Here is a 27,114-nt window from a genome sequence, read left to right on the forward strand (position 1 = left end):
GTTGAACATCGCAGAGATATCCCTTCCCCTGGGTTTTTATTCCCCTGCCTCTGCCCTTGTGCCCAGACCTCCTCGTTTTGGGACGTGACGTAGGCCACCTCTGTTGGTGCTTGACGAATTTTGGGCTTGGTGCAGTGCCTGTACACAAACCCCTCTGGGGAACACGCGTGGGGCTGGTGGTGGCTGATGCCAAGCAGGAGCTGATGCTATTGCTGCATCCCCGATGCTGAACCAAACCTTGGCTGGGGACCCCACGAGAAAGAAGAAGCTGAGAGGACTTTGCTGGGGAGGAGATGATCTGCCCCCCCCCCTCCCCCAGCCGCTCTCTGCCTGCAGCGACGCTGCTCGTCTGGCACAGCTTAATTGGCTTTGATAGGATTACGTGGAAGCAGCGGAGGAGTAAACAGGGCCAGGAGGCCACTCAGTGCCTGGGGCCACCGGGATGTAGCCCCCAGCAAAATCCTTTGAGCCAGCGTGATGCTGGACCAAAGCTGCCCAGAGCTCAGGGGTTAATGTCTGCTGCTGTGCTGCAGCTGATGGGGGGTAACAGCTTAATCCTTCTCCCGGTTTTAAGGGAAGGACTTTTCCTTGCAGCATCCCCAAGGTCTGTGGCTCTCTCAATAATTTCCGCAGAGTTTGCCCCTGACTGAGATCCAGAGTAAACTGTTGCAATTATGGAAGTTATCCCTCGCTGCCTCAAGCCTTTTGTCATCAATAAATGTTTATGGTTTAAAGCAGCCTTGTTTGTTTGGCTTAGACCAGACGACAGTGATTTATTGGCAGAAATCCTAGCAGAGGAAAGAGATGAGCCAGACAAATCTTAAAATGCCTCACACATGTATGTAGTGAGCAGATGATGGTTATTTCATGCTCATGAAACCTGCGGAAAATAGAGTCTCAAATTTGGGTGTCAACAGTTGTTTCCAGGAATTTTTCTCAACCTACAAGCAACATGGGCAGCTCTAGAGTTAATGATGCTCCAGGGCTTTGCCACCTGCTTTATCTGGGGTTTGGGAGATGCTGTGTGTTGGAAAGGAGGAGTGGATGCTCTTGTTGGGAGCATGTTGCTGATTAGCACTATTATTAATTGCTGTAGGAATGATGGGGGGAACATGACAGGGCACCCATTGCCCCAACTCTCTCATCCCAGGAGATCTGCAGCCTCAAGCAAAATGGGACTCAAAAGCGGGGCTTAAAGCCAAGGACAGAGGTGGCAACAAAGGACACCTGTCTGGTCTGGGGCAAGGTGACACGGCCTGGAGATGAGTGTCCCTGTGTGTGACCACTGGTGAACGTCTTCCAATGGCCACGATGAGCTGCTGCCTTACTGCTGGTGTGAAAATCCCAGTGTTGGCCATGCCAGCACTGGGAGACGGAGGCAGAGCGGGCAGCTCCCCTAATGTCTCACCTAATGTTGGGTTTGGACCACAGTCAGATCCTCCTTTTCATCCACAGGACACCACTGAGGCTCATTCCCCCAGGAAACCCCCCTGATTTCTGGTGGCAGAGGGGTTTTTTCTGTCCGTCAGCAAAGAGGAAGGGGGGCTCAGCTCGCTCAGTCCTCGTCCAGTGGTAATCTTCCATTTACAGTCTGGAGTCAGCTCTTACACCAATATTTATTGTTGTTCTGCCCCCACCCCACCCTCAGGTTTGTATATTTTGTACAGCTTCTTTCTAATTTAAAATATAAATAATTTTGATCTTTTCATCTGGTTTTTTCCCTACCTTCTGGAGCCTGTGCTGATTAAAAATAACCACAGTGATGAGCTACAGTGTGGCTGGGGGAGGGGTTTTAACCTCCATCGTGGTGGGACCACCCGGCTGGCATGGGAATGGCAGCAGGGTCACCCTTCTCGCCTCTCCCCGACCCTCGTGGTCGGGCTTTTTCCCAAGCTGGGAACTCCCTGAATTGCCTAAACCGCGCTTGGCACGTGGCTGGCGATTAAAGCGCTTTTGCTGTCGGGGAGTGGTTGGAAAAATGGGGACCCATGGGGAGGCTGGGAGGAGATGGGCACAGCCGGGTGCAGAGATCAGAGATGTCCCTGGTGCACATGTCCTGGGGATGGAGTGTTTTCCAGCGCTGAAGTCCAGCAGAGGAGGCTTTCACCTTAAAAAAAAATCCCTTTTGACCAAAATTGAACTATTTGCATAAGAAGATCAATTGAAGGGAGAAAAAATTAATTTGAAGCCTTTTGGCTTTCTTGCAGGAAAATCTGAAATGCAGATTTGGTTTCAGACTGAAACTGCCTTGGTCGAGGGCTGGCTCAGCTTCTCTTCTCTGTTTATTTTGCCGTGGGGAAACACATGCACACACACATGTGCAAACACACATGTGCATGCACATATGTGTGCACACACACGCGCTCTTTCTCCTATACAGAAAAAAAAAAATCCCCAGCACTTCAGCCGAAACGCTGATTCAAAACAACTGTTGGTGGCTCCGGCTGCTGCTGTCTGCTTCCCATTGCCCACAGCCCCGCCACGGCATGAAACGGTGACTTGAAACAAACTGGCAAACCCCAAAATTAATAATAAAAATTACATTTCTCCTTCCCGGGAGAAGGGCAGAAAAACTCTTTCTAAGGCAACGGTTCTGCCAGGAAAAAACCTCTCCCTGCTTGCAACCCGCCGAGCATCAAAGGATGCTTCCGAGGAGGGGACCGAAGCCCCTCGCTGTGTCGCTGGGTGGGGGCACGGATCGGGCCTCCCCCCGGGCAGGGGGCAGAGGCGGGGGCGGGGGGTGCCCGCAGCTGGCTGGGGGCCGCGGGGCAGGGCCGGGGGTGCTGGTGGGTGTCTCCGGGAGCGGTGACTGAGCGAGGCGGTGCCAGCGCTGGGGGCGGATTTTTTGAGAAGAGCCTCAGCTCTTCAGAGCAGCGGCGGCCGCTGGAGGAGTTGGCGGCTGTTTCTCCCTCTCCGCCCGGAGGAGGAGGAAGAGGAGGAAGAAGAGGAAGAACGAAGAGGAAGAAGAGGCTTCGGCTGCCGCCTCTCCGATCTTCCCCCCCCCCCCTTCCCCTCCGCCCCACACCTTTATGGACGAGCGCCGGAGCTTGCTCTACTCTCCGGCTGCCTCCTCCACCAGCCGGCATCCACAGGGCGACTCGAGCAGCAGCCACCACAACCTGGGCTACACCGAGCAGCTGCCCCCCGCCGCCCCTCAGCCGGCCCCTGAGCAAGAGGAGGAAGAGGGTGAAGAAGGGGAGGAAGGCAGCATGACTGTGGTGGGGGGCGGCGGAGACCCTTTGCTGGAAGAGCCACAGCATCCCCATCCTTTGCTAGGGGGGGACCGCTATGATCACCCCCCGACTCCGGCTGCTGTCCCCGCCGGCCAGCCCGCGGGCGGTGGGGAGCACGAGTGCTGTGAGCGGGTAGTGATCAACATCTCGGGGCTGCGGTTCGAGACCCAGCTGAAGACGCTGGCGCAGTTCCCGGAGACGCTGCTGGGGGACCCGCGCAAGAGGATGCGCTACTTTGATCCCCTCCGCAACGAGTATTTTTTCGACCGTAACCGTCCCAGCTTTGACGCCATCCTCTACTACTACCAGTCGGGTGGGCGCATCCGGCGACCCGTCAATGTCCCCATCGATATCTTCTCCGAGGAGATCCGCTTCTACCAGCTGGGGGAGGAGGCCATGGAGAAGTTTCGGGAGGATGAGGGTTTCATTCGGGAGGAGCAGCGGCCGCTTCCTGACAAGGAGTTTCAGCGCCAAGTGTGGCTTCTCTTTGAGTACCCCGAGAGCTCTGGGCCAGCCCGAGGCATTGCCATAGTCTCTGTCCTGGTCATCCTTATCTCTATCGTCATCTTCTGTCTGGAGACCCTGCCTGAATTCAGGGATGACCATGACTATGAGGGAACTGGGGGGACCTTTGGGACGGGTGGTGGCCCTCTCCCACCTGATGTCTTCACCAACTCCTCGTCCTCGGCTGCTTCCATGGTGTCGTCCTTCACTGACCCTTTCTTTGTAGTGGAGACTTTGTGCATCATCTGGTTCTCCTTCGAGCTGCTGGTCCGCTTCTTTGCCTGCCCCAGCAAGGCCACCTTCTCCAAGAACATCATGAACATCATTGACATTGTGGCCATCATTCCTTACTTCATCACTCTGGGCACTGAGCTGGCTGAGAGGCAAGGCAATGGCCAGCAAGCCATGTCCTTAGCCATCCTCAGAGTCATCCGGCTGGTCAGGGTCTTCCGCATCTTCAAGCTCTCCCGGCACTCCAAGGGGCTGCAGATCCTGGGGCAGACCCTCAAGGCCAGCATGCGGGAGCTGGGCTTGCTAATTTTCTTCCTCTTCATCGGCGTCATCCTCTTCTCCAGCGCCGTCTACTTCGCAGAAGCCGATGATCCCAGTTCAGGTTTCAGTAGCATCCCAGATGCCTTCTGGTGGGCGGTGGTGACCATGACCACAGTGGGCTACGGGGACATGCACCCCATCACCATTGGGGGCAAGATTGTGGGCTCTCTCTGTGCCATCGCGGGGGTGCTAACCATCGCTCTCCCTGTGCCTGTGATAGTCTCCAATTTCAACTATTTCTACCACCGGGAGACAGAAGGTGAGGAGCAAGCCCAATACATGCACGTTGGGAGCTGCCAGCATCTCTCGTCCAGTGAGGAGATGAGGAAGGCTCGCAGCAATTCCACCCTCAGCAAGTCCGAGTACATGGTGATCGAGGAAGGGGGAATCAACCACAGTGCATTCAAACAGGCTGCCTTTAAGACAGGCAACTGCACTACCACAAACAATCCCAACTGTGTGAACATCAAAAAGATCTTTACGGATGTTTAAAAAAAAAAAAACAACCCAAAACCAAACAAACAGCAACAAAATCTGAGGATGCGGTAAAAAAATAATAATAACAAAAATAATGCAAAGTGACTGTGTACTCGGTATTGTGTGGAACATGCACCATCGTCAGTCTGTGTGTGCCCTCGTTTTTATACATTTATTTTTTTAGATCCTTCCTTTCTAAAGATCAAAAAAAAAAAAAAAAAGGATTTAAAATTCTCCGAAGAAGAGGAGAGCTAAAGGGTAAAGAGAAGGAAGATGAAGACAAAACACACTCACCGCCAAAACAGGTGTTTGTTCTGCAATGTGTTGCAGGGCTGCTTTTGTTTTCTTGGTTTTGGGGACATCTCGCTTTACTCCTGAATTTCCCCCCCCCCCCCGCCCCTTCCCTAAAGGCAGTGTGTAGCCGATTTCCCTTCCATCCCATAAGCTCACTTGTTGGATTAGCAACCCCGGGTTGGGTGGGGAAGCAAGGAAAACATGTTGCAGAGTGTACTGGAAGGGGGTTGGGAGGAAACAACCATTTAATTTTGCAGAGAGTCTCTGTTACCACATTGTTAAATGATGCTTAATATTGAAACATGTGGTGTGCCATTACAGGCGCATCACAGATTCATTTTTCTCCCCCGTTAGATCATTTATGAAATTCTAATCTGGTCAGAGATAGAGTGTAATCAGTGCTGATTGAAATAGAAAGGGGGGGGGGGGGGGAAACCCTCATTTTCTATTCTTAATTCCCTTCCCCTGCAACCCTATGGCATTATTTCATCCAATGTCAAGTTTGTGACCATGCAGCGGGTCTGTGTGCGGGGAGGAGGGAGGCAAAAGGCAAAATGGAACGGTTTCAGCAGCTGACGGTGCGTGGGGAGCAATGCCAGCGTGGACTGGGGGATGCAGGATCCGTGACGGGCTCCTCGCCGCGGCTGTGCAGCCTCAAACCCACCCAGCTGGAGACAAAGGGATATTTCTTCTCTTTTTGCAATGCATTTGGGAGAGATGCAGCCGCTTATCACAAGAAGATTAAAGTGGCGAACGCGCCTTCCAGCGGAAGTCACTAATTCGGACCAGAGTGATGCAGTTGCCATGGTGACCCTGGTTTCCTGGGAAACCCCCAAAGGTTGTCATGGCATCCCTTCTCCCATCCCCCTTGGTCCTCGCTCTTCCCGCAAAAGAACCTTTCCAGATGGTTCCAGCCCCGTCATCCCGCAGGACGCTGTGGCTCTGCCCTGCTTTGTGACCCCATCCTGGCACCCCCTTCCCGGGCCGCATCGTTCCCCGCTCCCTGCTGTGGCTTCCCCTGTGCCGAATAAAGCGCCCGTAGGCAATAAGCACACCACAAATCCACCTCTCCCTCGCAGAGGAGCTCACACCTTGGCAGTGAAATTTGGGGATGGAGTTGCTCATCATGCAAACACGAGTACCTGCTTTGCCATGAACGACCCCGTGCTCCCCCTGTGCCGCACGAAACCCGGCGGTTTCCCCAAACCCGGTGCAAAATGGCACTGAGCAGCCAGCGGGAAAGCTCGGCTGAGAAACCCCGGCAGCTTTTTGAAACAAGGGGGACAGTTATATAAAGAGCAGGATTTGAAAAATAACCAAAACCCCACCAGGGAAAATACACCGGCTTCATCTTTGCATGTGCACCAGGTGCCACAGGACATCTGATGGGATCAGGTGAGCTTTGCACGGGGTAGAGTTTAATGCATCGTAAGGTCACGTTGTTGTTTTAGGGACAAACCTCATGTTTTCCACTACTTAGTTTTATTTTCCAGCTTACCCTGCTGCCCTTCAGCATTTTTGCGCACATCAGGTAAAGTGGGATAACATCCCATAGCTCCTCTGCTCCTATTTGCTTTTCACTTTGCTTTTTAGTGCTATGCATAGGAGGGAAACCTTGCTGCTTTTTTTGCACCTGGATTTCTTCAATTCTGTGCTAAAAAAGGTTATTTGCAGTGGTTTATTGCTTCGGTCTGACCCCTGCCATCAAAGCAGGGCCTGGCTGTTCAGCCTCGAGCGCCTCGGCTCCAGCTCTGCTGTTTTGCTGGGTTTTGGGTTAAATAAAACCAGTTTCCTTCCAAGTAGTGAACTGCCCAGGGATGCTGTTAAATACCTCTTATGACCAAGAGAGATTTGATGCCAGCCTGTGCGAGTGACATATTTCCCAGGTGTGCGGAAAGGGAGATTTGTCCTGAGAGGTGCCAGCCACGCCAAAATCGGATTTTAGCTGGGATTTTTCCCAGACTTAAAAGGATCAGGACAGTCTGTACCACTGTCACTTAGCCTTGCCTTAGCCCCAGTTAATAAAACCCTTACAACCAAGAAAACCATCGAAGCAGCCTCTGGGCTAAATATGCGACAGCTTTCTTTGAGTGACCGTTGTTTTCAGCAACCAAGGACCTAACCAATTATCTTTATTAGGGAGATGCTCTGGAGCATCGCAGGAGGTGACAAACCTGGGTTCCCTTGTCTGGGATAACTGGGATCCCTTGTCCGGAATAACTGGGAACACCCCGGTGTGCCTTTTCCCCAGGCTGAAATGTCCTTTCTGCCTACGAGCTCTCACTTTTTATTGTTATTAAAGCTTTTCCACACACCTGTTCCTAAAAGGAGGAGTTGAGTTTAAAAGCAGTGGAAACAGTCCCACTCAGGAGACTTTGCAGAGGAGTTCTGAGTCTGCGTTTTCTCCATGGCAGCTGCACGGGGTACGGAAACCACATGTTCTCCTGGAAATGGCACAGTACAATTTTCGTTTTGTCTGCTGTCTAAAATAATCAGAAACCTTGCGGGTGGTTAGTTTGCTTTCCTGGCTACTCCCTGCCTTATTTTGTTGGGGCAGATGAATTTCAGTTGGATTTTATTGACAGTGAAAGACTCTGTATGAGAGAGGTGGCAAGGAAACTGCTTTGTCCGCTGCAGTAAAAGGCAGTTTTGCACCAGTACCGAATAGCATCGCTGAAAAATATAAAAGCACTGCTGCTCTGTCTTTAAGACAAAAACGGGGATATCCTTGCGATGCTCTGCCCCATTTCTGTCTGCCTCTTCCCTTCGCGCTGTCTCATTAGGTACTGTTCAGCGAGATGAATGCTTGCTGTTGCCGCACGGTCTGACGGCTGCTCTCAAACTGGCTGCCGCATGCGTTGTGCCAGGAATTGGAGAGATCGCTGAAAGATTGCTCTCTTTGCAGCCAGCTGCTTATTTAACTTACTTTGCTCTCTTGCAGTGTGCCTCCTATTAGGATTTAGGACTGTTTTAACGGTCACTGGGGAGTTAAAGATGAGCCTCAGCCTTTGCAGCACGTTGGACTCGACTGTTTCTAATGTGCTTAGAGGGGGCAGCATTAGGAGATTAGTGTTGGTGGTGGAGCTGCCTGCCTGCTGTCTGCCTGCCTGCTGCAGAGCCTTCCCCAGGCACGGTGGAGGGCTTGCCTAGACTCAGCTTATTACATTAAACGGAGGAAAGTGCATTACCGAAAGCTGCTGGCTGACATTTAAGATGGCACAGAAAGCAAGGCGGGGAAAGGCTGTGTCCCTAGGTAGTCCCTGGCGTGGACTCCCCAGCTTGTTGTCTGTGTGTGTGGTGTGGCAGTGATGCTCTCTGAAATGTCCTCCTCCTCCCGTCTTTCATACCTGTCATCTGAGAGACGAAGTGACACGGGTGGCACCAAAGGATGGGAGGGAGGAGGGGAGCAGGCAGCTCCCACCCCAGCTGCCTCCCCAGCTGCTTTACGTACTCACTTTATATGGGGGCACTGGGCGATGGAGAGCCTTGGACAGCTTCCGATCTCCTGTCTCAGGCTCCTTTCCCTTTCCCTCTGCTTATATTTTAGGTCCTGTTCCCTTCCCCTCTTTAAGCTCTGGATGCCACCTTGAAACAGGGACAGATGCATCCTTGGTCCCTTGCATCCAGGGGACACTGGGCACACACAGCAGCCCCAACCCTGGCCCCTTCGCTTGGTACATTGACACCCTCACCTTTTTCTCCTGCTTATTTGCCCCTTTTTTGTGTCTTTTCAGGCCTGAACTCTTCTAAAACGGTTCTGCTGTTCTCCAGCACAATAGATGCCCTTCAGGTGCTTGGGGTGGCCAGGAGAGCAGAGCAGTATCCATCCCACCCCACCTGTGGACACAAACAAGGACTGGGGAGATCTCTTTCCTCCAGGAGGGTTAAATTTCTTTCTGGGCAATTGTTCCTGCTCCATCACTTAACAAAAGAAGTCGGGTTTTGTTTTTAATCCCCAGTTTATGGACAGTTATGTGGAGGCAAAGGGCGGACAAGTGACAGAAGGGCAGGAGCCATCCAGAGCTCATCGGCTGCCAAGGGGTCTCTCCTGGCAGAGCTGCAGCACAGGGGAAGGGTCTTCTGCAGCGGTTGGTGTGTACAGAGAGCTTTCTGCATGAGATCTGTTTAATTGTGTAGTTTGGAGCCCTCTTCCTGCCAAGCTTTTAAAATATGCATATCTTGGTGAGAGCACGTGGAGGCTCCCATCGCAGCCTGATGGAAGGCAGAACCTTTTTTTTTTTTTTTTCCCCATTTTTAAGTGCTTTAACAAGTGATCGCTGGGTAGGCTGCAAACCTGTGAGTATGAACAGGCAAATAGGATTTAAATGCGACTCATTTTGCCCTTTGGTCTCAATTGCTGCATGTACCAGGAAGGAGAGCTCAGAGCACCAGTATCCTTGTGCAAATGCAGTCATATGGATGACGGGTGCAGGGAAATAGGGACTTTCTGGACATTATAGGGCAGAGCAATATCCTGTAAATTGTTTCCTTTCCTGGTATGGAGCTGGTACTGCTCTTCTGCACCCTTCCCTGCTATGGATCTGCACCCAGAGCCTGAACAGGGTGCTTGGCTCAACTTTGGGGGGTGTTGTATAGCTGGAGGACGTGTTCAGGCCAGGACGTTGCTGCCTTTCCCTGTTTCCCTGAGTGTTGTTTACCTGGCACAGTCTGCACTAACGCAGCACCCGCTGGGTCCAGGTGAGCCCGATGGGTGCTGCGCTGCGGGTGCTGGGTGGTGCGAGCCCTCTCCTGTGCCAGTGGTGGGAGTCAGGTGCTGAGCACGCAGGGCTGGAGCGATGCGCATCCCTGGCAGGAGGGTTTCCTTGGAAACAGCCGCGGGACTGTGGCCGTCACCGCTCTGATGGGGACATTTTGGGGATGTTTCGGGGTGGGTGCCCCAAGGTGCCTCATCCCAGCTGGGAATCGCTTCTCTGGCAGTGGGAGGGTTTTGGCTTCATTTTGGGGGGTGGTGATATGGGGCATCTGTAGGGTACACATGGGACTGGCACGAGGAGGGGGTACAGCCCTGCTGTGGGGCAGAGCCATCCCACGGCGGGGGGCACCTTCGCTGCTGGGGGGAGCCCTGCAGAGCAGCCTGAACTCTGTCTCCGCAGCATCTGGCTCTTCCCCCAGCTGAAGCTCTCCCGGCTCCGCTGTGGTCGAGCCTGGGACACAATCGAGACCTTTTACTCCTGTACTTGGCTTCCCAAACAGGAAAGTGAGTAATGGTGTCTCCGACAAAGCAATATTCATCCCATTTGACGGGATGTGTGTTTGCTGCTTTGGGCTGGGAAGGCATCAGGGCTCCTGCTCTTTATCGCCCAGTGAATCCCATTTTTTGCTCACGAGAATCGTCCTCCATGCGGAAGAGGGATGTGCGCAGGGTCCCTTGGAGCTGGAGCCCTTTTACCCCTGCTGCTGGCAAAACCCAGTCAAAAGTGCTGTGAGAAAATCTCCTGTGAGCCCTTGTGTGCTTTTCCTTCCACGAACAAGGTGCTGCTTTATGAGACCCCCAAATTTGAGGGTCCATCTGTGTCTCATCACTACTCAGAGCCTGAATTTTCAGCACAGAGGATGCTCTGCAGCAGGGCAGGGAAACCTTTGTGCATGAACCTCCCTGCAGGGCACCGTCAGTTTTCTCCTTCTTATGAACCAGGACATGCTCAAGTAAATTAAAACCTGTCTCCTATCTTGTTCAGCTTGTCATTTGAGTTAGAAGTAGCTAAAATACTTCCCGATAGCTGGTCTTCACTGACTCAGAACAGGAATAGTCTTTTCCTAACGGCGCTGCACACTCATTTTAAGACCCCCGCTCAGTGATGCAGACGGCAGCGTGCGCTGCTCGATTTGTTTAAGAATGATTCATTTCCTTCAGACTTGTAATTCAGATGCTTTTCTGAGCATGTTTAAATTTTGTCATGTCTGTTGCTTTTCTACAGTTGTTGCACTTCATTTTTAGCATCTTTAGCACATACTGGGTGGGAAGCCTTGGTTTGGCTGCGTGGCTTGCACGACTAGATTAGCGAGTGGCGATCTCTCCTCTCGCTGGCAAGGATGCAGAGTGCAGTCAATTCTATTTTGATGCTGATCAGTACCAGCTGCTCAGCTGCTTTGCTTTGCTTCCTCGGAAGCATTGTCATGAATAGATACAGAAAATCCTTTGGGGTTGTGTCATGGTTCAATCGGTGGTGGAAGCACTGAAGGCTCAGCCTCTGCGGGGTGAGCGGGGCTGCTGTCACCAGGGTCTGTGCTCGGGGTCTTGCTCTCATGGGAAGCTAAGATTGCAGTGGGGCATGGACGGGATGAACACGCGCTTTGCGAAGTGGTTTTTTGCATTTGCAGAGAGATGTGTTTGCTGTTTGAGTTGGTTGCAATAAATTAGTTGAGTGCAACGCAGGGTGGTGGGCGATGCTGTGCCGCTCAGAGGGATTTTGGCATGGAGTTGGTCCATGACAAAGTGCATCCCGGACCTGGAGGATGGGAGCACTGTGGTGTTTACTGGGTGTTTGCTGTTGGCCTGCTGGGTGGTCTTGGGCAGGTCAGCTCCTCCGGACCTCAGTTTCCCCATCTGTAAATGACGCTGAGCAGCTTTGTTAAGTGTTTGGAAATGCGGTGATGAAACACGCCATGGGAGGAAGAGACAGTTTTGAAACACAGAGCAAGAAGTAAAGAATCTTCCAAAAGCTTTATGGAGTTCAGCTTGCGAAGCCTGCAAACCCTCCCCCTGATACCCCATAACTGCAGTTATTCCCCCCAGGGTTTCACCCAGCTTCTGGGGGACACCAGCTCTGCCCTACAGCTCCCCTTCCCATAACCATCCTCCTCTCCTCCAGTTCCTTCACTCTGCTTCTTTGAACTTGCTTTTCCATCCTCTCGGCCCATTTCTCCTGAAATCTCTGTGCATTTATAGTCAAAATCCCACTTCTCTCTCTTTGCTGGTCTCTGCTTGGAGCTGCCACCTCAGCTCAGTAAGGATTCGAACCTCAGGCTGTTGCAGCAGGTCAGAAATGAGGCGTAAGGAGTCTGGGCTTGAAATCAACCTGCCTGCTGCAAATTTGAGCTTGCAGGAGGGATGTGAAAGGAGTTTGCTGTGAGCTGAGTGTAGCACTGCAGGCTAGAGGGGTTTCCTACCTCCACACGTGCATCAGTGGATGCTGGCACCCAGCGCTCGTGCTTTACCCTTCAGGTGCTTGAATGATACTCTGAACTTCAAAAACCTCCAAATTAAAGGAGGAAATCTTTCTGCTGCATCTGAAACAAGCCTGGGCTGTTCTCTCCTGGGGCTGGAAACCTTTCAGCAAGGTCTCTGCCATCCTGGTTGCAAAATGCTCTGAGAAAGCAAAGCGTGCATGAGGAGACGCAAGCCAGTGAACATGACCTGGGTTCAGCTGGTTTTCTGGCTTGTGATATCTCCTGGGAACTGGCTTTATTGCTCCCTTTTCCTAAGCAGGCTGTCATGCAGCTTCCTTAGAGGAGAGCATTACACAAACATTTACCTTTATCAGCCAAACTTGGAAGTCAGTAAGAGGAGATATCAAGTTAATATGATAAGATCTGTTTTCCCTAACCCCGCATTGATTGGCATCAATTATATCTTCCTTTTTAATTCTGTATTAAGAGACTCAGCCGTTCCAGCATATTGTTTGGGATCAGCGACAGATGGCCAGACCCATCATTTTTGCAGGTCAATTTTGTTTATCCCTTAAAAAATTGGCCCAACAGGAGCTGTTTTCCAGTCCTCTGGATTTTTACCAGGTCCAGGGCTAAAGACATACTCAATACTTGCAGTCTCACGAGCTGCTTTGCCAGCTCCAAATGCTTGGATACAAGTTATTTGGCTTGTCCGATTTAAAAACATCTAATTTTTGTGGCTGCTGTTTAATATCCTCTGTTTCTCTTGGAGTGGAGAGGATTTCATCACCCCCGTATGATGGGAATACATCTGGATCCCTTCAGGATCCAGAGCAGAAATATCTCCTGAACGCTCCTGACTTCTCGCTCCCACTGCTGCTCTTGCTGAATTTGGTGAAATAACGTCATCGTTAAATTGAGGATGTGGGGTTTCTTTTTACAAGGGCAAAGATACAGCCTGAAAAGGCACCAGGGTACCCCAAAGCACCGGATTATTTTCCAGGTTTGAGAAAATTGTTATTTACCACTTAACCTGCAGAGCCCCAACTCTGCCGTCGCCTTCTCAGCCAAACCAACGGTATTTCCCAGGCCATGCTGGGCTGAAGGTGCTATTTGGGGTTTATTTGTGTAATACTCCAGCGATGCACGAGGATGCCGGCAGTTTGACTGTTGCTTTGCAAAAAAGCAGGAGTCCTTCCCTGCTGGCAGGTGGGAGCGGGGTGTAATCCCCCCAGCAAGCCCAGTCCAATAAAGCATAAACCCCAGTTAGCTTTAAGCCCATGAATAGTCCTTCTGGCACTTCAAGATAAGCCAGTACTTAAATAACCGGCTGGTCTGAGGCTCTGCAAGGAGAACTAAGCCCCTCTGGTAGCTTATTTGCCTGAGTGCGATGCTGCCTTTGCTTCTTGTGGGAAATCCCACCTCTCTCCTTTCTCTGCCTGCTTTTAGTGTCCCACAACATCATCCCCACAACGTCATCCCCACAACATCATCCCTGCAACATCCAGAGTCGGGTCTCACCCTCCTCAGTGCATGGATCCTATCCTATCTTGCACATCTCCATTCTGACTCTTCCTTTTGGGAAAACAGGCTCATTTTGGGGGATGAGCTGGGACCAGGCAGGTCCCGATGCATTAGGCTGGGCTCTGAACCGCACATACAGATCCTTCCTACCCTTGTCTCATCACCGGCTGCTAATGAAGCATCCAGCTCACATAATCTGATTTGGTGGTAGCGTTCATCTTATTAGTGTGCACCACACACTGGTTTTAATATAGTTAATGAACCTTGCTATAGAAGCTTTACTAATTCCCACATGAAAAATCACTGCAAAAAGGCCAGAATTGGGGGACGTGACTCCTGCTGACTTGTGCAGGGTTTAAACCCTCAGGAAATTTGGCCGTGCCCCATCCGCAGGCGGGCATGCTCCGATGGGATGCTCCGATTGCCGTGGTGTGAAGCACAGGCAGAGCATACATTTTTTTGGAAAACAAGAAGGATATAAGCAGTTGCATGAAGTTTCTAAGAGTTTCAGTCTCTTAAAGACAGAGCAGAGCATCTCACTGTATTAAAACAGGAGTCAGGATGAGTCCCTTCACGCTGCAGGGTTATTAAGCTTCAGAGCCAACCTGTTGCAATACTAGCGGGGTTCGTGCACTGGAGGCTCGGCAGCTCCGGCACTGCAGAGGTTGGGGGAATTTTTTTTTGTCCTTTGCTAGACAGAGACATCCCCACATCAAAACAGGGTCTTGGGTTTGAGCTCTGCAGGAGCGACTCCATGTTCCCAGTGCTGGGTGTGGGATCAGCCCCGGCTCCCTCCGTCCCCTATATCAGATTTATAACATCAAGCAATTGCTTAATATAATGTGAATCATACTGGGTCGGAACAAAACCAGCTTGATTAAGATAAAACCATGATGAGGAAAACCCACTTTGCGCTAATTGTCCTGGATTTGGAACTTGCCATTAATGTGTGATAATAGTAACTGGAATATATTTAATGAATCTTTGTTCTATCTTTAGCTCGCTTTAGACTCTGTTGCATTTTGTTAAACAATTTTAATTAGCAAATTTTCCCTTTTTTTTTTTTATTTGTGAGGAATGGGGATGCAAAGTTGTCGAAGGGGACAATGTGCAATATTTATTCTACTTTACCTTAAAAAAAAATGATAGCCTGTTGCTTGTTTTCCAAAGCAGACTGTGCATAAAAGCGGTTCTTTGCTCTGCCCAACAGATAACAGAAGAGATTTCAAAATTAAGACCTTCAGGACTGTGTTGAGAAATCAAATGTCTCCAAGGAAATGGCAAACATCACGGACACGGTGACTGATGCTGCAGTGCACCCGACCGACGGAGGGTCTGTCCTCCCCAGTTAAACCCATTCCATATTTCATATATATGAAATATTTGCCATGTTATCTGTGTTTTCTAACAAAAAGTTAGAAAAAAGTGCATTATGTAGAAGGGAACATCTTTGCAGCTGGAAGTTTATCTTCAAATCATGTGCAATATAATGAGACTGAACAAAGCCAGGGAAAAGGTGGAGGGGAGGTGGAAATCATTTGGACATGATTTCAGTCTTTTTTTTTTTTTTTTCATTTAAAAAAATCTTTTGAAAGATTACACAACCAGAAAGGAAATGTTAACCAGAGCTGCTAATAAGCGGTCCAACTGTTTTGTTAGGGGTGGGAGGGAGATGGGGGAAATTCAGTTACTCTCACTGTTCCCTGTCAAAGGCCACGGGCTGTTTTCGGCGCTGCGATGTGAATAATTTCTGGTCCATTTTTCTGACTTTCCTGTAAATGCTCTTTATAAGGAGGTATGTGCTGTACCAAAGGCTGTGATTTATTTTAAGCCCTTATTAAGAAAGTAACATAGCCGCCGATGCTGAGGAAAATGGTGTCGAACAGTCAACGAGTTGTGCCTTGCTTTCAGGATCACTCCATGAAAAACTAAGTAAAATTGAATTTCCAAGGGTGGAAAAGGTACAAAACCCAATCTGACTGGTTGTGCCGCTGCTTCCTTTCACAAGAGCCCATGTGCCCTTCTCTGCTGTTCCACGGTACTTCAGTCCCGAGGGAATATTATAGTATTGTGTTGCTAATACTATAATAAACAGGAAATCATCACTCCTTTGCCCATGCTGTTTCATTTTGCACGCTGAGGTTTGGGGTTTTTTTCTGTGGCAGGTTAAGAGCCACGGGCTGCCCATGCTGGGCTGCAAAGCTGTTAAAACTGGGGTCTCTATAACCTCACTGCATTTCCTAGGGCCGTACAGGTAAACGATACCTCAGTGCAATGGGATAAATGGTCTGCAAAGGCACAAATGCAAACAGCAAAGGGGTCGGTGGTCTCTCCTGCTTCTGCCTTCCCCCTCTCACCCCAGCCTCACCTGCCTTGGCACGCTGCCTCCGTCTCAGCTTTAAGACTAAAACCTGCCCGGCACATGGTCCATCAGAGGAACAAGGCGATACTCACAACAGCATTGGGTTGCTGGGCGAAAATAATGTTGGTGGGACTCAGGCAAGCAGAGGAACCTATGCGTCTCCATTGCAATAATTCACCAGGGGTGGTTCAGGGAACGGTAATTTCGACTGGAGCAAGCGACGAGAGCTGGAGCTCACTCCGAAGCAGAGGATGCTCAAGGGGAGGTAACAGGAGACAAATTCTTTAGGCATGTGAAGCAGACTCTTGAATTCATGCTGCTGATTGCTTTGGGTCTGCGTCCCAGGACAAGCCTTGAGGGCCCCACTGGGTACATGGAAAGTGGAGTGAGGACCACTCTGCCCGGAGGGCAGCACCAAAACATGGATCCTTTACCGAGCAGAGCCATTAACCTGCATTTTAAAACCAGATCCCGGGCAGGAGATGAGGAACATCCACAGGAGACACATGTGGGATGCTTTGAGGCACAACCCGAGTGAGGATGTGCTTAAAAATAAACACCCTACCTGGAAGAAAGGCTCCAAAATGGGATAGCGCAGGGAAATATTCGTGGCAAAGCAACCAGCTGTCTGCACCACGCCGTTCTCCTTGCAGAAGAGCTTTGAAGACGAATGAGACCCAAGTGGGTTTCTGAGCTGTTGTTTGGGGCTGGAATTGCTCCAGACCTCTCTGTTGTTCAGCAGAAGAAGACGTCCTTCTTTCTGGCTGTCTAAGCCCCTCATGGAAACTTCATCCGAAATTAGGATTGAGAAATTCCCTTAACGGTGATGTGGTTCGATGCATCGACTTTGGTGAGGTCACATTTATTTTATTTGGTTTTTAAACATGAATAATTTCTTGGCTTGAATTCCTCCTTCTGTCATGGCATCTGTAACGTTGGTGATGAAGGCCTTGTTGATGGGAGCAGGACTCTGGGCTCCCAAAGACAGGAGTCTCTGGGGCTCTGCATAGGTGCGGGCTTGAGAGAACGGGCTGAGAAGGAGAGAAAAGAAACAAAAGTGAAAAAACCAGCAGTTTTAGTCCAAGCTGCATTGCTCCCTTGGGCAGAGCAAGTGTGGATCTGGCCCTTAATGGGACGTTGCTCCTTGGGCTTGTTTGCATTTATTTATTTATTCCCAGCATGGCAGAACCCCTGTGGTCACTGGAGCTGTGGATAAATGAGTTAGACAGGGCTGGTGCTGCTGGCACCTAGTTTTATTGTGGCTTTTGCAGAGGGAGGTGGATTGGGGACCAGGGCTGCTGGAGGAGCCCAAGGAGCAGGTTCCTGAGCCCATGGAGATGATGAGCTGGAAGTGCCAAGGCTCGACAGAGGGATGCCGGGGAATTGTGGAGGTGAAGCACCCCATGGTGTGAAATCAATCTATCTGGACTGAAAGCTGTCTGCACAAATTAAAGCTAATTGGAGCGGTGGCTCTCATTAACTTCACATTTGGCCGTGCCCTGCCCTGAGGCCAGCCGGGGGGGGGGGGCAGGGAGAGAGACCTTTTCCATGGGATCCTCCAGCAAATTGCTCCACTGGCAAATCCCGGGGGATCTGGCAGTAACCGTGGTGCTGCCGCAGCCAGAGCTGGTCTGAGGATGGTCTCGCAGAGCTTTTTTGATTCGTGGCTGACTGTATCTTAATGTGGCACAGCCAAAGCCTCCTCCCAGGCACCCATCCCCTGTCTCCTGCAAAGGGGAGCTGATCTCACCTCCAAAACCACTAAGGAACTGCAAAATGTATTTGTTTGCATCCTTCCCTGCAGCGTGACAGGTTTGCAGCATGCTCTTGAGGCTGCAAAGATTTAAAGCTTTAGCAATTCTGAAATCTCGAGGGCCTGACCCAAAAAGCACATTTCTACCATGCTGATGGTTTTGGGCTGCAAACAGCCAAAGCACCCGCTGAAGGTCTGATCCAGCATCCCCCTGCACCCCTGCATACAGCCCCGGGTTGCCCGTGGGGTAATGGCACGTTAACGGGAGGAGAATTGATTTTCTGAATTGCAACACAGACCTGGATCTTGGGAAGCCCTGGTCCCAAAGGTGTTAAATTTAGTTTCTTTTGGAACATGATCTAGTAGCCCTTAAAATGGGGGATAGAATGTATCAGCACTAAAGTTATTTTTATTTTTCACTGGCATAACAGAGCGCTTTTTTATGGCATGTGTGTATGTAACATAATTATACCTCGTCTGTTTTCAATAACCACTTCGTTAAAATGTCTCTCTGTTATGGTTCAAAACTGTATTTTGATGAGCAAAGTGATGGGAAACCCCAGATCCCTTCACCCATCTGGGCTGGTGGGTCCCAGAAATGCCCCGTTCCCGGAGCAGAGCTGAGCCCGTGGCTGCCAGTCGCTCCACTCCTCCTGGCCAGCACCAAACCCACCCCATGGACATCTCACACCCATGACGATCTTGCTAAATTTCAACCTCTTCTTATCAAGAAGTGTATGTACACTGTCATTGTACATACTGGCGTTGATGATGTTGCTCCATGCTGTTAGGTCTTTTTTTGCTTGGTTGCTGAACCAGCTAAATGTTAATGTACTTTTTCAAAATAATTGAGAGTTTGATAGTCTTTAACTGTCAGTCTGGTATATTAATCTGTGTTGCCACGACTCTGACTCTAGCCTTGTGCTTTTTAAAGATAACCATCATACCAGGACAATCGTGTTGAAATGTCGTTTGGAGCGGAGGGTTGGATTTGGTAAGGGAAGACAAATTAAAAATGTATCCAGTCAATTAAAAAACCAAAAAAGGGAGCGATTTAATGATGCCTGACATCAAGAGAAGATCCAAAAAATAGCATGCATTGATTCCCATAATCATCCGAAGGCAGGCTGCTCATCTTTATTCATAGCCCTTCAAAGCCGCGCTCTGATGCCGAGAGCATCTCTGAGATGCCGTGCGTTAGACGTGCTCTTTAGACGCTGAACATGTAGATGTTTCTCCTCTGCGCCCAGCACAGCTGCCGTCTCCAGCAAACGCTGTACGCCATCCCTTCCCCCTTTTAATTTTAGGGTGCTATTAAAGTGAGGAGAGCTCTGCCGTTGGGTCCATTCTGGTGGATGGGCAGGAAAATCAGATCGAGGATGCTGGGCAGGTAAAGACTCGCATGAAGCCACTTGTTTTAAGAAAAAGTTTTAAGATGTTTAAAGAAGGCAGCAAACTTAGAAAGTAAAATGTCTTAAAAAGTGGTTAAGGGCACTAACGAAGGCTCAGTGGACACATCACATGGGATGGGGCTTAACAGCGTGGCTGGAGAAGGCTTTCAGAGACAACATATGAAATATTGTGAGGCTGCTTTGCTTGCCCTGCTAGATTTGGGGGAAGAGTCAGGATTCCTGCAGTCCCGTCCTGGCCTCCAGCCTCTTTCCACAGGTGCTGGCAAAAAACCTGCAATATTAATGCCTCAGAAACCAGCCTTTGAGCACCCCGGAGGCTTTTATTACACACGCACTTGGTTGTTTTCTGAGACAGACATTCAACTGAATCCTTTTAAAATTAAGGAATTCATGGGATAGCATTTTGCTCCCCTAAAAAGCTTTGGGAGCTGGCGTGCTCCCTACTCTCTTGGTTTGTTTTTTTTTTTCATTGCACACAGTCAGCTAGAAAGTTGTCCCTTGAGCTGAGACTAAAGCCAAGTAGCAGCCCTGGGTGAATTAAATTACCCAGCTCTGTAATCCCCATGTTTTCATCCACCAGTCTCTGAATTACGTTTCTTTTTCACATTTTTTTTTTCCCTGCTTTCTCCAAGATGACGTCATCAGTGCATCTTTAAAGGGAATGCTTCAAGATGCTGCTGTCACCGACTGGTGTTTTCCATAACACAGCCAGGCCACTGATGCTGTGTTTTAAATGCATCACTCCTGTTCCTGAGGATGATTTCGGAGCAGGACAATTCATCTGGCAATACACAAGTCATTGGTAGAGCTGGACTTACTTACACATGGAATGGTATTAAGTGGGGACATAGCCAGGAAATTGTAAAACAGTGCCTGAAATAGGGTAGTTTAATGCTAAATAATGTGTTTGCTGCCATGTCCCTTGCTCTGCCATTAGTATATTGGAAACGGGACTTGGTTTTTCAAATTACTCAGGTTTTGCAGGAAAATCACCTTCGTTGCTGAAGGTGAGATATTCCCACGGGTGAATTTAGCATCTGTCAAGGAGAACGGCCTCTTAGTTCACCACCTGAGGTCCCAAAACCTTGCAAATCAGGGATGTTGCATCGACCTCCAACACAGAAGCAGCTCGTGTTTCTTAATTTCCCATCCTTTACTATGCAACTTATTTTCACGGTATCTTCCTGGGATTGAGATGGCTGGATATAATTTTGATTTTGCTTTCCCTCGTTGGTGTGTGCAGCTGGGTAATGCTGAAATGTTTCCATCACTGTCTCAACTGGAACACATGTTGGGCACATTCGAACAGTGAAATACTGCCTCGTGAAATTCAGTGTGTCAGACTGAAAAACTAAACTAAATCCTGACTAATCAGGTGCCACAGAAATGATGCAATTTTGGACTGGAGATGTAAAGCACAGTCTTGTTACTTTGATTTTGGTTTAAACTCTAGTTTTGCCAGTGAGCTGTGTTGCAATTGTTTGAACTTGTTCTTTTGATACCAGTCTGATGCTAAAACAAGCTGCTGCATCCCGTCATCATGGTGACCTCCACTGTGGTGGGGGTCTTGTGTTCAGTTACCGGTAAAAAAAGTGATTTGGTTTTTTTTTTGGTTGTGTGATTTTTTTACCTGATGTTGAATTTATTTTTTTATTTTTTTTCATTAGAACTTGAAACTGTTATTTCATATGCAAAGTTCAATAAAATGGCTGAAACACGCAGCGCGTGGTGGTTTGTAACTGAAATGGGGCGGAGGGGAGATGTTGGGGATGCAAAGGGTGGTGCGAGGATGAGGTTCGAGGTGCATCCCCTGGATGAATTCATTTCTCAGGCTGAAATAATCTGAAATTTAATGTCATTCTCAGGAATAAAATTTACTCCATTAGAGAAATAGAATCTTGGGATAAGATCTGCACATTTTCATCATCCCAACCAGCCCTCTGGAGAACTGTGCTTTCTTATAGATTGAAGAAGCTCCAGACAAACTCTTGAAAATGTTAATTATAACTGTTACAAGAAGGGATGTCTCTGGTAATGCTTTGGCAAAGCGGAGGTGCCCGCTCCGGCACCGACCCGCTCGTTCTGATCGCAGGCAGGGATGTTGTGAAACGAGCTTTGAGGCTCATTTGGAAACCGTGCCCTTGGCTTTGTACCATGTCTTTGAACTTCACCCAAAAACAAACATGGCCAAACAATGTCAGGGCTTTTTTTAGGTTACTGGTTGTCTTAAAAATATTGAATAGTGAGAAAGGAAAAAGAAGTTAGGATTTTACAAGCCACATTTAATTGGCAGCAATTGTGACTAGTTTCACTCCTGCACTCCCACAACCTGCAAGCAATTAAAGACTGGCCAGGAGAGGATTTCCAAGAGCAGCTAAAAACTGGAAGTTTTTCTGGTTTGTTTTGCTTCTAAATCACCTGTTTCTGGAATTTGCAGATTTAATTTAAAAAGCAAGATGCACCTTCCTTGTTTGGGGTAAACAGCTGGAGATCACGAAGCAAGCGGAGCCACGGCTCAGCCAAAACCCCAGCTGAGATCCAGGATGAGCTGCTTGAGGTGGGCGAAGCGTGGGGAAGGCTGGGTCTGGTTCAGGATCTGAATCACTCAAAGGGGACCCCTGAGTCATCAGTTATTAGAGATGGGGACAAAATGGCTTGAACTGCAAACACAAGTGCTGGTGCTGTGTCCCACGGCTGGAGGGCCCGGGCTCTGTCAAGAAGGATTTTATTTTAGCGGTCACTCGGCCAGGAACACAGACTTTTATCCTGAGTGATGCAGGTGTTTTTTTGCAAATCCCATTCCTAGGACTGAAATCCAGGCAGAAATCCTGCATGAGGCTCCAGTTGCTGAGCTGGGAGGCTCAGGACTGGGAGCAGAGCAGCAGCCAAGTGTGCCCATGGCCACCCTGGGCAGGATCAAACCAGGCGAATTCAGCAATGATGGAGAACCTCGATTCTTGAATTTTACAAAGAATCTTTCCTAGAAAAGTGGCACTGAGCCCCAGGACTGGTTTGTGTGGTTTTGTCTCTCTTTGCTCTCTAGGTTTGCTGTGAGCACCAGGTCTGCTGGGGAGGATGAGCTGGGTGGTGGGTGACCCACGATGAGCAAAATCCCTTTGCATCAGCTTCAGCAATTATTTCCAAATTATCTCATAGTGGCTGTACTGGATGGGACCAAACTACATTCTGGTCAGTGTTGATGGCAGGGGCAGATTTGAGGCTGGGAGGAAGGACCCTCTTTGATTCAAGGGTGCTCAGAGCCAGAGCAGTGCGGTTTAGCAGCTCTTGGTGCTTCTCTCTTTGCTGTGACCTTGATTTCTGTATCAGCTCCCCTCAGGGTTGTGGCGTTTCCAGCTGCAGGTTTCAGTTGATGTGCGGTTAACTGCAGAGGTCCTTAAGCATCCGTGAAAAACAGGATGTAGCAAAGTTTGAGATGCAGACGGCAGTGTGAATACCATCAGCCAAAACCTGCCCTGGAGGAAGGCCATGTCTGGCACATGCCACCTGGGTTTTCTTCAAGAGCAACAGGAGACACCTTCCATGTCACCACTGATGAGTGGAGGGCGATGTCCCCATTCCCAACCCATCACCGGGACCTCAGGGGCGAACCTTGATTTGAGGCACACACCCAGACCTCATGGGTTTTGCAGGGTTTCCAGCCCATACCTGGGGTGATAAACACATGGAGAAGACATTGCACCAAAGAGCTGCAGAGGGACTGGACATGGACAGTCCCGGCAGCTCATCTGCCCCGCGCTGGATTTTATTTACCAACTTGTTGGTTTTTGGAGGGAGGAGCTGAGAGGAGCGCAGAGGCTGCGGGATGTAGGTCAGCCCAGGGGTGGCACGGTATGACAACAGGATGGGTGTCTCACACTTCATCTCTGGAGGTTATAAACAGCAGCGGGCAAATGTCGCCATGGCAGTAACACAGTGGAGAGTGTTTGGAGCCGCACACAGAGCAAGCACTGGTGCTGCCTGAGTTTGCGATGTACAAATTCATCTTAAAATAAGGGTCTGGAGGAGCTGGGCTGCTGAAGGGCTGGTTTCTGCTGTCCTTTTGGCTGATGTTTTGCTCACCTCCATACCCAGGCATCCCCATGTGGGTCTGTGTGGCTGCAGGCATTCTCCAGCAGCGCGGCTCTGCACACCAGTGTGACATTTGCTGCTTGGAAACTTCCCTGGATGCCATTTCCTTCTTGCATTATGAAGAAATATTGATTAACCATTCCCTACTCACCATCTCACCACTATGTAGGATTTTAATGACGTGTGTCAGATTCCTCTTTCCAAGCCAGAGCATCCAGCTCTTCCAGCCGTGGCTTTTCCAGGATGCTGCAGGGCTCTTCCAGCTTGGAGCCAGGTTCCTGTTGGGTATTTCCTCTCTCCCCAGACCAGGCCTTGCTAAGGACACCTTGTATTAGGTACTTCACTTCCTATCTTTCAATAGGTACCTGAAAGGATCTTCCTTTCTATTCCAACCAGTGCGTCATGACATCTTTCTACAAGGGTTGTTGGCCATCCCTCTGCTGTTATATTTACCCATGGGACAGCTTGTGGAAATCTCCTTTACTTAACACCACCTGGTCCTGGCCATTTGCTAGTACTCATTTTATTTATATACTCTTGAACTTTTTCTACCAGGGCTTCAGTTTTAGGACCTCAACGTGCTCATCTGCAGGCAGTTCTGATACCAAGGATTTAGGCAGTGTTTTTGCCCTGCCTGTGTTTGTGAAGGGTGGAAGCAGACTTCATCTCCTGCTCTTCCAGGCAGACGTTACCATGCAAATCTCCTCTTGATTTATCCATCGGCGTGAATGAGATGTGCGCTGTCAAGTGTAGATGGGATGAAGTCACCGACCAACAAACGTCATTATGGGGGGCGCTGGCAGATGCTTGGCTTTGCAAAGGAGGGAATGACAGAGGGGACCATGCTCTCCTTGTCTGTCCCAGGTGGTGACCACCACCACATGTGGCTTTCTCAGCTCCATTTGAGCAACCTACCTTCATCCCAGCACAGGAGCTGATGTCCACAGAGCTCCTGAGCTTCAGGTCAGGGCTACCTGGGTCTAGCTGGTGCTCTGTTCCCTCTGTGACTCCAGGAAAGGAAATATTCCCCGACTTCATGGGATCGTGGAATGACAATATTGCAAGGACAGTCACTCCCGAGGACCCAGCCCGTGGAGTGGTGGGGATTTTGCATGCTCCCAGGACGCTCTGCAGAACAGCAGCATTTCCTTTATACCCCAGTATTTGCACACCTCAAGGGGAATTAAACACAAATTAAGGGAACTGCCAGGATCTGGACTGCAGACCCGAGCAGGGACTGAAGCTGTTCTTGCTGCTGCCCAGTCAGCAGCCACACGGGTGGTGCCGTGACTCCCATGGGTGCTCGGCGGTGGCCCTGGTGGGTGCTGCTTGTCTGGGAAAGTGTGAGCTGAGAGTGAAGGGTGGGGGAGAAGGGGAAGCCTTAGCTAAAAATAGCTATTTTTGAAAGAAACAGATGAAAATCTCTTTGAAGAAATGAGGGGAGAGGGGGAGGGTTTCCATGGAAACGGGGAAGTCTGTCTCTTCCCAAAAGAGGGGGTGGGAGATGAAGAAATAGTAAATACGGCAGAGGAATGACGAGGGAAGAGGATGCTGTGAGTCGGTGGCATTCCCCATGGATTGAGGGGAGGGGGCTGTGGGGTCCGAGCACGTCTGGATCTGGGGAGGAGCAGGTGGGGCTCTGACACTGCTTTCCTGTGTAGCCTTGGGCACGTCACCTTGTGTCCTCCCCAGTGTCACCTGCAGCCCTGCAGCTGTCACCTGCCTGCGTCACCAGTAAGAACAGCGAGCCCAGAGCTGCGGGGGACACGCTTGCGGGGCCAGCTCAGTGTCACCATGATGGGGCATCTCCAGCTGCTCCTGGCAGCTGGGCAGCAGCGATAAAATACTAAATTTCCTCCGAGCCCTTGGAGAAAGTGCACAAAATCTGGGGTTTTTTTCTTCCAGGAATTTTCCACCATGGCATGGCTCAAAGAGAGACCCTGCAAGGAAGGGAGCCATGCTGGGCAGCAGGAACACGGGGGTCATGGCTGGAGCATGAGGGCAGCTGGAGGCTTATGGTGTGGTTAGGGGCCAAGCCGGAGTGGGCTGGCACGGCACGCAGTTTGGCACAGCTCCTGATCTGGCACAATCCAGTATTTGGCACAGCTCATGACCTGGTGTGGCCCACAGTTTGGCACAGCTCACGCTTTGGCATGGCTCACAATCTGGCACAGCCCGTGGTTTGGCATGACCCATGATTTGGTACGGCTCACAATCTGGCACGGCCACGGGGCTGGCATGCCCCACGACTTGGCCCAGCCCAGGATTTGGCCCAGTGGCCGGGCTCAGCGGTGCTGTGTGCCGTGCCACGCAGTGCCATCTCGTGGCTGAAGCTGCCGTGGTGCAACCGTGCCCGCAGTGCTGTCATGCCTAAGCTGCCATTGTGCCCATACCACCAAGCCGTGAGGAAGGTGCTCCCCACCGCGAGCGTCCCCACCCGCTGCATCTCCTCCCTGCAGCATCTCTGCGTGGGAGGAAGAGAAGAGGCAAGTCATCCTCTCAAACCACTTTTCCTCACAGCTTGTCTGCAGGGATGAATGTCTGGGGTGATGGGAACATCTCATTCCATTCCATGGCTCAGATCTGATCTTTGACAGCTCTTGGCCCCCACCCAGCACCAGCAGACACTTGGGCTGAGACCCACAGGGTCTAAAAATAGCTTTTCTGGGGCTGCTTGTCCCATTTGTGCTGTGATGGGAGATGCTGTCATCTTGGTCATCACCTGCATGGGGAAACTGTCCAAGGACTGAGGGCTAAAAGGTGTTGTGCACCATCATGGCAGTGCAGAGGGGACCCTGACGTCACGTAACTGCTCCGCCAAGGCAAAGGCAATCTGTCTACAGGTGCTGGCCATCTCCACTGAAGGTTTGTCCAATCTCCCCTTAGTCTTCTCCTCCCTAAGCTCAACAACCAGAAGCCCTATTTCCCCGCTTCTTGGTAAGCATCACCCCCCTCCCCCCCCTCAAAGCTGGAGGCTGTCAGGCAGATGGGCACAGGCTGGTTCAGACCTGGGGAAGATGAAAATGAGATGATGAACAACATTTTCAGAGAGAAAACGAGATGGTCATCGCCTCACCTTTGTGTTGTGGTTACATGAGCAGCCTTGGCTCAGCAAAGCAGGGGTTCCATTGGCATCTTGGATGAAGGCACTTGTAGAGCCCTGAAGCAACTCTGCTTTCCTGATCCCTCTGGAGTGGGAGGGCTGGGAGGACAGAGGGACAGGGCTGGCTCCACAGCCAGCCTGCAAGGACACGGGCTCAGCTGATACCTTAAATAAAGCCCCAGCCCCAGGGAGGGATGGGGGGACTCTGTCCACGGGCAATGCACAGGCTTATGAGCCATTGGGCTTTCTTTCCAGTGAAGAAACTACTCGTGCCTGGCTGGAAGGAGGCTATCGATTTCTTTTCCATTCGCTAATTTAGCTTGTCCCGTCCTTTCTGTTTGTGCAAGTGAAATAAAGCGGCTTTGAGAACCTTTTAACCAGAGTGGCTGGAGCAGCCCAAGCGGGAGGCACCCACCCAGGACTGATGCTTGCCCTGCGCCAGCCCGGCAGCGGGTCCATTAGCTCTCCTGGAGCGAGCGGCAGCCTGGCATGAAATATTCACAATCATCTCAACAAGCTCCAAAGCCCTCAAGAACTAAAGTTCTTTACAGGGTTTCAGTTGAGCTAAATAACTTTTATTTTCAATGAATGGTGCCCGGCTCCTCTCCAGACTGGCCGTTCAGACTGGTGGAGCATCTTTGGGGGCAAAGATGGTGCAACTCAGCAATCTTGACCAAACA

General features: G+C 50.2%; 1 protein-coding gene across 2 annotated transcripts; it reads left to right on the plus strand.

Annotated features, from left to right (window-relative positions):
* The first annotated feature begins 2,862 nt into the window (after positions 1 to 2,862).
* KCNA3 (potassium voltage-gated channel subfamily A member 3) lies at positions 2,863 to 20,954 on the plus strand. 2 transcript variants are annotated; one of them, XM_075775769.1, is made up of 2 exons: positions 2,863 to 5,071; positions 14,926 to 20,954. In XM_075775769.1, the coding sequence occupies exon 1, from the start codon at positions 3,030 to 3,032 to the stop codon at positions 4,779 to 4,781; it is 1,752 nt and encodes a 583-aa protein (XP_075631884.1). In that variant the 5' UTR covers positions 2,863 to 3,029; the 3' UTR covers positions 4,782 to 5,071; positions 14,926 to 20,954. The 2 variants fall into 2 exon arrangements, 1 of the variants encoding a protein (XP_075631884.1); XR_012838902.1 differs by lacking the exon at positions 2,863 to 5,071 and adding an exon at positions 6,470 to 8,734.
* Positions 20,955 to 27,114: the final 6,160 nt, after the last annotated feature.

The sequence above is a fragment of the Balearica regulorum genome, chromosome 25 (assembly GCF_011004875.1).
Source record: "Balearica regulorum gibbericeps isolate bBalReg1 chromosome 25, bBalReg1.pri, whole genome shotgun sequence".
NCBI classification, from domain to species: Eukaryota; Metazoa; Chordata; class Aves; order Gruiformes; family Gruidae; genus Balearica; species Balearica regulorum.

Excerpts from the sequence above, each read along its gene's own strand:
- KCNA3 (XM_075775769.1), top strand. The coding sequence starts at position 3,030 with ATGGACGAGCGCCGGAGCTTGCTCTACTCTCCGGCTGCCTCCTCCACC.